The sequence below is a fragment of the Oncorhynchus keta genome, chromosome 13 (assembly GCF_023373465.1).
Source record: "Oncorhynchus keta strain PuntledgeMale-10-30-2019 chromosome 13, Oket_V2, whole genome shotgun sequence".
NCBI classification, from domain to species: Eukaryota; Metazoa; Chordata; class Actinopteri; order Salmoniformes; family Salmonidae; genus Oncorhynchus; species Oncorhynchus keta.
The window spans coordinates 10758369-10770569 of NC_068433.1; the positions used below are offsets into that span (position 1 = coordinate 10758369).

The 12201-nt window shown below is 42.1% G+C and overlaps 1 protein-coding gene across 2 annotated transcripts in view; it reads right to left on the reverse strand.

The window, feature by feature from the left end:
• Window positions 1-2871: 2871 nt before the first annotated feature.
• Window positions 2872-12201, reverse strand: part of LOC118392688 (suppressor of hairless protein homolog) — a 106789-nt gene continuing 97459 nt past the window's right edge. For both annotated transcript variants that reach the window (XM_052459314.1, XM_052459315.1), the window contains exons 9-11: window positions 10500-10655; window positions 10140-10243; window positions 2872-8719 (exon numbers count right to left, since the gene is read on the reverse strand). In XM_052459314.1, the coding sequence (XP_052315274.1) occupies window positions 8395-8719; window positions 10140-10243; window positions 10500-10655 (585 nt within the window). In that variant the 3' untranslated portion in view covers window positions 2872-8394. The remainder of the gene's footprint in view (window positions 8720-10139; window positions 10244-10499; window positions 10656-12201) is intronic.

Sequence of the window (12201 nt, forward strand, 5' to 3'; positions counted from 1 at the left end):
CGTTGATCAATGAGATTCCTATATTCAACCCACTCAAAAAGACAGCCAAAAGTTTGGGAATTCAACAATGTGTTGTCACTCTGATGAAAGCACCATCTAAAGCACAACCAAATTCAAATGAATGTCTGATTTTTGGTATAGTTGTCACATAAATGTGTTTTCACTGCGCTTTCAACCATTTTAAAAACCACAACAAAGTTCAAAACGGGAATATCAATGTTGTTGATTTATAAAACGACTTGAAGCACAGTGATACCGCATTATCTAACAGCACAACCAAGTGACCTGGATTGCAGTTGAGATGACATTATACTACTTGGTGCAAATGATGAATGGCGTTTGAGATTCTGTGCTGATTATAGCAATTGTGCCGATTTCCACAGACCTGTGACCCTGAACCTGCAGGCTGATTACATAAGATGTTTAAATGTTACAGTTACCTCAAAACTGATGAGTTACTCATTTCAGGGTTGAATAAATTCTGTTGCATTAGTTTGTAAGATAACCGAAACATTAGGCTGTTTACAGTATAGCGGAAGTGATATTGAATTATGTTTGGTTGTCAACGCAACCAAATATCAACATTTGAAGGAGATGCATCCATCTTTGCTCCCGAGTCTTTTGCTTTAATTAGAGTTTGTCTACAAATTAATAATGAACATGTTGGATTCACGACTCCATTTGGACCAAAAATCTGACTTAAAGACCAGGACTAAATCAAATACACTTTAAATGCACATTAAATACAGTTTGATTTGATACCATTTTTGAAGGAGTAGTCCACTATTTTACAACTTGATTTTAAAAATGGTTCCTCACCCTGAAAAGGAGTCTATGGCCCAAGAGAAACAGTAATCCATGGATCAGCTTATTTTAAACAGCCACTACAAACTTCAGCTAACATTAACCACCACAAGCTAACAATCAATGGGGTTGATGGGAGCATGAGCATGTAAAAAAACAAATCAAATTTACCTGAAATCAACATATTTGGTTTTATGTTTTTCTCACATGCCCCTATCACTCCCATTGATTGTGAGCTTGTGGTTGCTATGGTTACATTTCATTTGCTCTGTTGAACCGACCCTTTGGAATGACTTCGATAGCAACAGTGAACCTATTGAGTGGAGATTTCTTAACAATCATTCTCATGGGGCGGCAGGGTAGCCTAGTGGTTAGAGTGTAGAGGCGGCATGGTAGCCTAGTGGTTAGAGTGTAGAGGCGGCAGGGTAGCCTAGTGGTTAGAGTGTAGAGGCGGCAGGGTAGCCTAGTGGTTAGAGTGTAGAGGCGGCAGGGTAGCCTAGTGGTTAGAGCGTTGGACTAGTAACCGAAAGGTTGCAAGTTCAAATCCCCGAGCTGACAAGGTACAAATCTGTTGTTCTGCCCCTGAACAGGCAGTTAACCCACTGTTCCTAGGCCGTCATTGAAAATAAGAATTTGTTCTTAACTGACTTGCCTGGTTAAATAAAGCTTAAATAATCAAAAAAATAATAGCACATTTGGTAATAGTCAGTGACTAATATCCAAGCTGGGCTTGGTTAAAACCCTGGATCTCTCCAGTAGGAGGTGCTGTAGACGGCCCAGACTCTTGCTTTTTGCTGATAGTGGATATTACATTGAAGAACTATCAACTTATTTTATACAAGGTTTATACTATGTTGAAAATTGATGACATAATCCTGTGGTTGCAACTTTACCGTAAAACATCTCATGCCAAAATCATGGTGATTAAGTCCCCTTTTGCTGCTATAACAGCCTCCACTCTTCTGGTACGGCTTCCCGCTAGATGTTGGAACATTTCTGCGGGGACTTGCTTCCATTCAGTAATAAGAACATTTGTGATGTTGGGCGATTAGGCCTGACTCGCAGTTGCCGTTTCAATTCATCCCAAAGGTGTTCGATGGGGTTGTGGTCAGGGCTCGGTGCAGGCCAGTTAAGTTCTTCCACAGCGATCTCAACAAACCGTTTCTGTATGGACCTCGCTTTGTGCACGGGGGCATTGTCATGCTGAAACAGGAAAGGGCCTTCCACAAACCGTTGCCACAAAGACAGAAGCACAGAGTTGTCTAGAATGTCATTGTATGCTGTCGCGTTAATATTTCCCTTCACTGGAACCTAGGTGGTCTAGCCCGAACCATGAAAAACAGCCCCAGAACATTATTCATCCTCCACTAAACTTTACAGTTGACACTATGCATTGGGGCAGGTAGTGTTCTCCTGGCATTAGCCAAGCCCAGATTCGTCCATTGGGCTGCCAGATGGTGAAAGGTGATTCATCATTCAAGAGAACGTGTTTCCACCACTTCCATAGGCAGTTTGGCACTCGGCCACTCGGCAGTGAGGGTTACAACAGAGGACAGACGCGCTACGTGCTTCAGCACTCCCTTTCCGTGAGCTTGTGTGGCCTACCACTTCCGTTGTTGCTCCTAGACTTCTCAATAACAACACTTACAGTTGACCGGGGGCAGCTCTAGCAGGGCAGATATTTGACGAACTGACTTGTTGGAAAGGTGGCATCCTATGACGCTGCCACGTTGAAAAGTCACTGAGCTCTTCAGTAAAACCACTCTACTGCTAATGTTTTGTCAATGGAGATTGCATGTCCGTGTGCTCGATTTTATACACCCGTTAGCAAAAAGGGGTGTTCACATACTTTTCCATATCTTGTGTAGATACCACTTACATTGAAACAACGTTGATTTAACCAGTTTGTGCCCAGCGGGTAACCTCTGAACTGAAGGTAGAGTTGCATCAAAGATGGACTATTCAGTCTATTCGCAGTGCAATGTCAGCCCCTTACAAGGCTGTTACCATGTTTATGCTTTAAGTCCTTCAGGTCCTCCAATGTAACATACATATAAAGACAGTTCATTTCACACATAATTGTCACTTTTTATTTCTTGTGTTTGTTTTTTTTTATATGCCAATATAGCAACTTTTTTCTTGTTTTTTTTTCCTTTAAATGACATGGAATTTCAATATGTACAAAACCAAAACAACCAATCATAATGTTATCAAAAACCAAAACAACCAATCATAATGTTATCAAAAAAACAGTCCCCTTGTTTCACGTTATTGCTAAAAATGTTACAAACTGCACAGATTTCTACCATCAGCAAACCCTTCGATCGCTGAGTATACTACCACTGGCTGACCCCTCTGTGTTTACCATTAATGGAACATTACACACAGAGACAGAGACAGAGAGAGAAAGGTGGAGACAGAGTGTGTGTGAAAGGATGCGCGAGGGGGACAAGATAAGAAATGGGACTGCAGCGAAGTTAAGCGTGCAGAGCTAAGAGAGTGAAGTCAAAACGTAGGTGCAGAGAGACACAGAGGAGAGGGAAACATTACTACTCCATAATGCAGCCAGCCAATCGTCTCGAGGAGTATTCAAGGCAGAGCGTGTCAGAGAAAGGCTCCTCCCACACGGCTTTTCATTTATTTAAAGCTGCTTCTCGCTCTGTCCTGTTTAGCAGTGCATGACAAATCTATGTTATAAAAAGACATTTGGCATATTAGAGGATACATACATACGTTGTTCAGAGCTCATTAACCCCCCACCCCCCCAAAAAACAGCTGCTTTTGGAAGAAAACAAAAAGTACGACTGACAAAATTAAAACCGATTGCAAGTACAGTATGTACACAGTATTTGCAAAAAGCTTCACACAAGGTTAAGAGAGTATTTTACCAGGTTAATCGTTTGTCCAGATTCTAAAAAGGTATGTAACAACATTCCACCCCTGTAAGAGAGAACTGCCTTCTCCTTGTTGAGTAAAACGTGAGAACTGATGCTTTTTTTGACCATGAAAACAAACAACTTAATTGGACTAGCGCCGTTGCTAACTAGCATAGCTGGTCCCATTGTTGAAAAGAGTTATGGGATATTAGAATCCCAAAACCCCAAAGCAGAAAGACAGCTGACTGGAGAATGATTCAGGCAGGCGTTTCCCGAACTCACTTCTCCCAGCTGACATCCTGAAAACACAGAGCAAACCCAAAAAGATTCAGCGACCACCTTATTGACATGACAATAGAGTGAAGGGTTTGGAAAAGGCCATGTAGCTTTTCTCGTTGTTGTGTAATTCCATAGTAAGGTTATAGGTGACAAAGCTCATGTTGGTTCCATGCTGCAAACTACTCAATTCAGGTTGATAGCACCCATTCTTGAATGAATTAAAAACATAAAAACAACTGTTTGCTGGACCGACAGCAACTGACCTTTTGTAAATCGACTCCCGGCGCCAAAGTAGGCAGCAAAGGCAGTAATGACCTTATTTCTTTAACATAAAATAAAACAAAAACGGGGAAACTTTATACAATAATAAAAAAGATATTGTCAATGTTACACTGTTTACATTAACATCAATGGCAGAAGAAACAAGTGGTGGTTGGGGGGGGGCAGGAGCATCCCATCTGTTTACGCTTGTATTTTTAGAGGAAACTTGGCACTTTTTTGTTCCCTTTTATTACATGCATTTGACTGTTAGACGGGTACATGATGAGAGAGGCCTGTAATACTTGTTCATTAAAAACATATTCAAGCTTCAGCATCATAGTTCTTCCTGGAAGAGCACATCGTCCCACTGTAACACAAACTATTGGCGTTGATCGTCTTCTTCAGCCACATATTATTGTGCCAGAGAAATAATCACTTGTTTTATATTTGGATCAAAATCAGAAGATGGCCAACCAACCTGGCCAACCAACCTGGCCAACCAACCTGGCCAACCAACCTGGCCAACCAACCTGGCCAACCAACCTGGCCAACCAACCTGGCCAACCAACCTGGCCAACCAACCTGGCCAACCAGAAGTCCATCTTTACAAGAACGTTGATTGTTGTTGAACATGAACAGTGTACACGCACAAACACACGTTGAAACGGAACGAGTTTCGCTCACCGATCCGTTGTTACAGACTTTACAGCAGATCGTGAGCACACACACACAAACAAGCTGGTGAAGTAGGTGGTCAGGCAAACCTCAAGAGACACGACCTGTATAATATTGCTGTACGTTTCTCTAAATATACATCTTCAATGATACAGCCTACATCTAGAAGGCCTTGTTACTGTTAACAGAAGACTAGATCACCATAAGTACATTGGCTACTTTCAGACAGTGACGTAATTGTTTTGTTCGGGTCAAAAACCACAGGACGTTAGTTAAAAGGCTTTTAAATGAGTCACAGTGCTTGCAAGACAATGTCTCTAAAACGGAGAAAGCACGAGTGCTGTGATGAAGTAGACATATACAGTATCGGTCAAAAATGTTATAACACCTACTCATTCAAGGTTCTCATTTTATTTGAATTTTTTTACTATTTTCTACATTGTAGAATAATTGTGAAGACATCAAAACTATGAAAAAAACACATGAAGTAACCAAAAAAGTGTTAAACAAATCAAAATATATTTGAGATTCTTCAAAGTATCCACCCTTTGCCTTGATGACAGCTTTGCACACTCTTGGCATTCTCTCAACAAGCTTCATGAGGTAGTCACCTGGAATGCATTTCAATTAACAGGTGTGCCTTCTTAAAAGTTTCCCTTTTAATGCATTTGAGCCAATCAGTTGTGTTGTGACAGGCTTGGGGTGGTATACAGAAGACGGCACTATTTGGTAAAAGACCATCATTACTTTAAGACATGAAGGTCAGTCAACGCAGACAATTTAAAGAACTTTGAAAGTCGCAAAAATCAATCAAACAGGATCGCCACAGGAAAAGAAAACCCAGAGTTACCTCTGCTGTAGAGGTGAAGTTCATTAGAGTTACCAGCCTCAGAAACCGGCAATTAACTGCACCTTAGATTGCACCTCAGAGTTCAAGTAACAGACACATCTCAACATCAACTGTTCAGAGGAGACTGCATGAATCAGGCCTTCATGGTCGAATTGCTGCAAAGAAACCACTACTAAAAGGACACCAATAAGAAGAAGAGACTTGCTTGGGCCGAGAAACACAAGCAATGGACATTAGACTGGTGGAAATCTGTTCTTTGGTCTGGAGTTCAAATTTGAGATATTTGGTTCCAACCGCCGTGTCTTTGTGAGACGTAGAGTAGGTGAACGGATGATCTCTGCTGCGATACGCCATCCCATGTGGTTTGCGCTTAGTGGGACTATGATTTGTTTTTCAACAGGACAATGACCCAACACACCTCTGGGCTGTGTAAGGGCTATTTGACCCAAGAAGGAGAGTGATGGATTGCTGCATCAGATGACCTGGCCTCCACAACCACCCAACCTCACACCAATTGAGATAGTTTGGGATGAGTTGGACCGCAGAGTGGAGAAAAAGCAGCCAATGTGGGAACTCCTTCAAGACTGTTGGAAAAGCATTCCTCATGAAGCTGGTTGAGAGAATGCCAAGAGTGTCCAAAGCTGTCATCAAGGCAAAGGGTGGCTATTTGAAGAATCTCAAATATAAAACACTTTTGGTTACTACATGATTCCATGTGTTATTTCATAGTTTTGATGTCTTCACTATTATTCTACAATGTAGAAAACAGTTTTTAATTTTTTATTAAGAAAAACCCTTGAATGAGTAGGTGTGTCCAAACTTTTGACTGGTACTGTAAGTGTTGTACTTTTACACTGAACAGAGTTTGTTTTAACGACAAATCTCCCAGAACACTGGTCGTATGTATGACAGTGTGTTTTTGAAGCAGTGACACAAAGATAACCCATAATGCTATGTTGTCCAATGAAAGAACTTCCTGTAACGAGTCCAGGTGAAAAATATTACAGGTTAGGACAACGTAATAATTTCATTGGGCAGCGTTAGAAAACAAACATCTTAATTGGACTAGTGCCGTTGCTAACTAGCATAGCTGGTCCCATTGTTGAAAAGAGTTATGGGATATTAGAATCCCCTTTGTCATCTTCAACCTAGTAATGAGCAGAGATAAGACCCGACTGCCCCCCCCCCACCACACACAGATTTGTTCTAGTTACGTAAATGAAAAGGGCAGGTCGTTGGAAGAGTAATGTTACTCTTTGACATTTAAGTGAGCGGTAAAGGCCACATCAAATTGGAAGTGTCTGTCTTTTCGGTTTTCAAAAACCAACGAAAGTTTTAAATGCCACCAGAACTATACACAGGAAGACACCAAGGCCTGGAAACACAATATACTGACAGATTTGAAGACGTCGCTGGACACTTCTACAGCAACATGATATCAACTTTGGATATGTGACATGATTTTAGTTGACTGTAATAATACTACTGTACTAAGGCTACCATTTCATTTTAACGACTAGACTCATTAAATGTGAAAATGACAAAACTATTTTGTAACTGGAAGTCCAGTTTTTAGTTTTTTTTTAAACATTTTAAATAAAATGGAAGAATTCACGTCACCATGGCTCCATGTTTGATGTACAGACATGTACTTTCCAAAGGAAACGTAGCTTGTAGCGAACAGAGTATTGCAGGCAAGGCAGAGGCGTTGCTTAAAGCTTTTCTTTTTAAAGACTTCATTAAAAAAAAACAATGAGAATACAAAAATTAGGCCCGCTGAGGTTACTCCCTAACACAAACAAACCATTGGTTAGGTAAAAAATAAATCCCAAGACTAGCAAAGTATCAAAAATTCAACGTTCCGTCAAAAAGACCGAAAGAAGCAGGCATTTGATGGAGACAAGAAGTAAAGGTAGCTATAATACACATGCCAGGTCGGGATTTGGACAACATAAAAAAAGCCCAAAGCTCGGAGGAAGAGAATAGAAACTATTTGGTAACAAAAGTGTACTATACGGTTTCATACAAAACAGGTGAAAATGTACCTTTACTGAAGCTTATGCAAGATCCTTGGTCCACAAAAACGATGGCATCGTCATGACATTTTTATGTGTCCCCACTATGTCCACTCCTCACTCTCCCTCCAAAAACAATACATTTCCTCCCTTTACAGTAACATAGACGACTAACGAGACAAAAAAAGAGGGGGAAAAAATTAACAGAGGGGGGCGCATAAAATCTACCTTGTAGTTAATGTACTATACATGTGGTGGATGTATAGTTGTTGTGGTCTCCGTTCAAGACACTGGCGCGCTGAGCCAATAGGAACTCCCTGTTACACAGCTCCAACACCATAAACCGACAGGCATGTCCTTTACGAACCACAAGAGGGCAGCGGCGAGGAGTTCACACAGTTTCTCTTATTTCCGCTGGTTGACAACTTTTAACATAGGAACTATCTTTGAATTCCTCCTTTTTCCGTCCGATCAATTTTCATTTTCAGCTTCTTTTGAAATCCCAAATCAATATGCAGCACTTTTAGAGAGTCAGTTTACTTCATAGTCTTTTTACCATGTGGTACATTTTGCTCTCGAGGCATATTGTGTGCGTGTATAAGTGTGTGTGTATAAGTGTGTGTGTGTGTTTGTGTTAGGACACCACGGCTGCAACCGTGGAAGAGGATGTGACTCCTGCGTTGTTGGGGCCGTAGCTGTTGTTAGCGTCGCTGTTGTTAGCGCTGTTGCTGCTAGCCGTTAAAAGGCGGTCGCTGCCCGCCCGTAGGATGGCTCCGGCGGCGTTGCAGTGTGGCCGCGGCCCAGGCTCCGGCGTGTAGGTGAAGGTGAGCGTGGTGGAGTAGATGATGCCGTCGTTTCGCACCAGCGTGACGGGAACCTGCACCGGCTGACGTACCCAGCGCCAGCCCTCGCGGAAGGCAGAGATGTCGGGAACCACGCACAGCATGCTCTCCGCACACCTACACCAGCAAGCAGAGAGGAGAGAGTCAGACAGGCTTGACTCTAGCTATTTGGGTTGAATCCCTCACAGTGTGCCGACCTCACTGTTGACTAAAGAAACAAAAAGAAAAGGTCAGTCATGTAAAGATCCCACGTCGGTTGAGTATTGTCTTTCATGGTCCTTCGAGCATTTGAACAAATGACAAGTATACCCCACTGATAACATGGATCCATCAAGCACTAATGTGAGGGTTGTGTTTTCCATAGTGTCTATGATTGACGACTACAAAAACAGTCCTGTAAAATCTCACTACGATACACACATCTCACACAAATAGGTCAAATGGGGATCGCGGCGTTCTCAGTCAACATTAGGACCACTTACACGCCATTCTGCAGCAGACAACAACCTCTACGTTCTCCCAGCGGGGTTTTAAATCCAGGGTGAATCCTACCGTTTATTACAGATTAAACCATGGAGATCTTTCATCTGATCTAAAGACCTCTCTCTCTCCACCTCCATGGGTGGCAGACATAAACACTGGGATCGCTAATTCATCTAGAAAATTCAACATCAAAAAGGAAAAAACAGTACCTTTTGAAGAATGTTTGGCCATAGCCTAAAGGGTGTGCTTTGAAAATGGAAATATCTGAGCCGAAATTTAATTCACGTTTGTTCAGTTGGTACTCATTAGCAGAACATTGCTTTGACTTGGATCAAAGCACGGCTGTAATCTGTCTGGGTTATCCCCTGGTTAGTACTCATATAGAGATTATAATGAGTAACAAGGTCAGACTGAGTAGGAACATCCCCTTCCCCTCTCCCCAGAAAGGTGTCTCGCATAGATAAAACAAATTCATCGTTTTGAGGCCGTTTCAGTTTGACTTTAATAGAATGAAGTAGTGTTTCTGATTCTAAATTCTTTCTGTCTGGTCAAGCTACAGTACTCTGTCTGGTCAAGCTACAGTATTCTGTCTGGTCAAGCTACAGTATTCTGTCTGGTCAAGCTACAGTACTCTGTCTGGTCAAGCTACAGTATTCTGCCTGGTCAAGCTACAGTATTCTGTCTGGTCAAGCTACAGTATTCTGTCTGGTCAAGCTACAGTGTTCTGTCTGGTCAAGCTACAGTATTCTGTCTGGTCAAGCTACAGTATTCTGTCTGGTCAAGCTACAGTATTCTGTCTGGTCAAGCTACAGTATTCTGTCTGGTCAAGCTACAGTATTCTGTCTAGTCAAGCTACAGTATTCTGTCTGGTCAAGCTACAGTATTCTGTCTGGTCAAGCTACAGTATTCTGTCTGGTCAAGCTACAGTATTCTGTCTGGTCAAGCTACAGTATTCTGTCTGGTCAAGCTACAGTATTGAGCCAAATGTAGCATAATTTTGCACCACCGTATTGAGCCACAGTTGAAAGGAGCAGCGAGGTGTGTCTGTCAGTACCTGTACATGGTCTCTGCCTCCACGTCTCCGAACCAGACCCTCAGGTTTGAGGTGAAGTTCTGTCCCGTCAGCTCCAGCATGGCCACATCCCCACCCCCGTTTAGCTAAACACACACACACACACACACACACACACACACACACACACACACACACACACACACACACACACACAAAATAGAACAAAAGCATAAATGTTTTTGTGTTGTTGACAGAGAAAGAGATGGAATGGAGGGACTAAAGGGACTAAAGGGTGTTTGTTTGGAGCACTGCAAGAGGAACAAATGGTTGTTTATAATAGGAATGGAGTGTGGATGTGGCCTGTGTGTGCATGCATATCTGTGTGTGTCCCTCTCTAACCTGTAAGCTCTCGACTCCAGGCACGGGGGTGACAGGCGAGTGGACGGGGCCCATGCCCTCGTAGAAGGTGTACTCAGCCTTGTCGGTGCTGATGATTGTCCAGGATGCTCCGTCGTTGATCATCTCTTTGTTTGGTTCCTTTGGGCATGGAGTGGCCTGGGGGACACACACAGATAGACACACACACACACACACAGACAGACAGACAGACACAGACAGACAGACACACAAGTTAAAGGGAGCTGCTAGCGCTTCACCATATTTCAGATATAGATCGATAAATAAATGAACATAGCTGTGTGTTATGAATCTTGGTTTAGTTGTTTCTATGGTGATCTCTGATGTAGAGATAACACCTCCACAAGGAGCCTATCACCGTAACGCTATATTAACTCTCACTCTAATCCGTCATCTATCGAAGACGGAATCCAAAAGGGGAAGAATAACCTCTTAGCAAAACAAAGACTGTGAATAAATCCAGCAAGGGTAGCCTAGTGGTTAGAGTGTTGGACTAGTGACCGAAAGGTTGCAAGTTCAAACCCCTGAGCTGACAAGGTACAAATCTGTCGTTCTGCCCCTGAAAAAAATATATTTTTTATTATTATTATTTATCCTTTATTTAACTAGGCAATTCTTAATTAAAAATGACGGCCTACCCAGGCTAAACCCAGACTAAGCTGGGCCAATTGCAATTGCCCTAAGGGACTCCAAAACACTGCCGGATGTGATTCAGCCTGGATTCGAACCAGGGACTGTATTGTTGTCTCTTGCATTGAGATGCAGTTCCTTACACACCTGCACCACTCGGGAGAATTTGAAGATTGTAAACTGGGTATTACCGTAGGAACCAACTAATGTTCACCATCCAAGAATACATTTTCTCACAAGATCATTCTGATTGGTTACTGCAAATATGGAGTCAATTTAAGTAGTCTCAACGCGTAATGAAGGTAGTCTCAACATGTAATGAAGGTAGTCTCAACATGTAATGAAGGTAGTCTCAACATGTAATGAAGGTAGTCTCAACATGTAATGAAGGTAGTCTCAACACGTAATGAAGGTAGTCTCAACACGTAATGAAGGTAGTCTCAACACGTAATGAAGGTAGTCTCAACACGTAATGAAGGTAGTCTCAACACGTAATGAAGGTAGTCTCAACACGTAATGAAGGTAGTCTCAACACGTAACACGTAATGAAGGTAGTCTCAACACGTAATGAAGGTAGTCTCAATGTAATGAAGGTAGTCTCAACACGTAATGAAGGTAGTCTCAACACGTAATGAAGGTAGTCTCAACACGTAATGAAGGTAGTCTCAACACGTAATGAAGGTAGTCTCAACACGTAATGAAGGTAGTCTCAACACGTAATGAAGGTAGTCTCAACGTAATGAAGGTAGTCTCAACACGTAATGAAGGTAGTCTCAACACGTAATGAAGGTAGTCTCAACACGTAATGAAGGTAGTCTCAACACGTAATGAAGGTAGTCTCAACACGTAATGAAGGTAGTCTCAACACGTAATGAAGGTAGTCTCAACACGTAATGAAGGTAGTCTCAACACGTAATGAAGGTAGTCTCAACACGTAATGAAGGTAGTCTCAACACGTAATGAAGGTAGTCTCAACACGTAATGAAGGTAGTCTCAACACGTAATGAAGGTAGTCTCAACACGTAATGAAGGTAGTCTCAACACGTAATGAAGG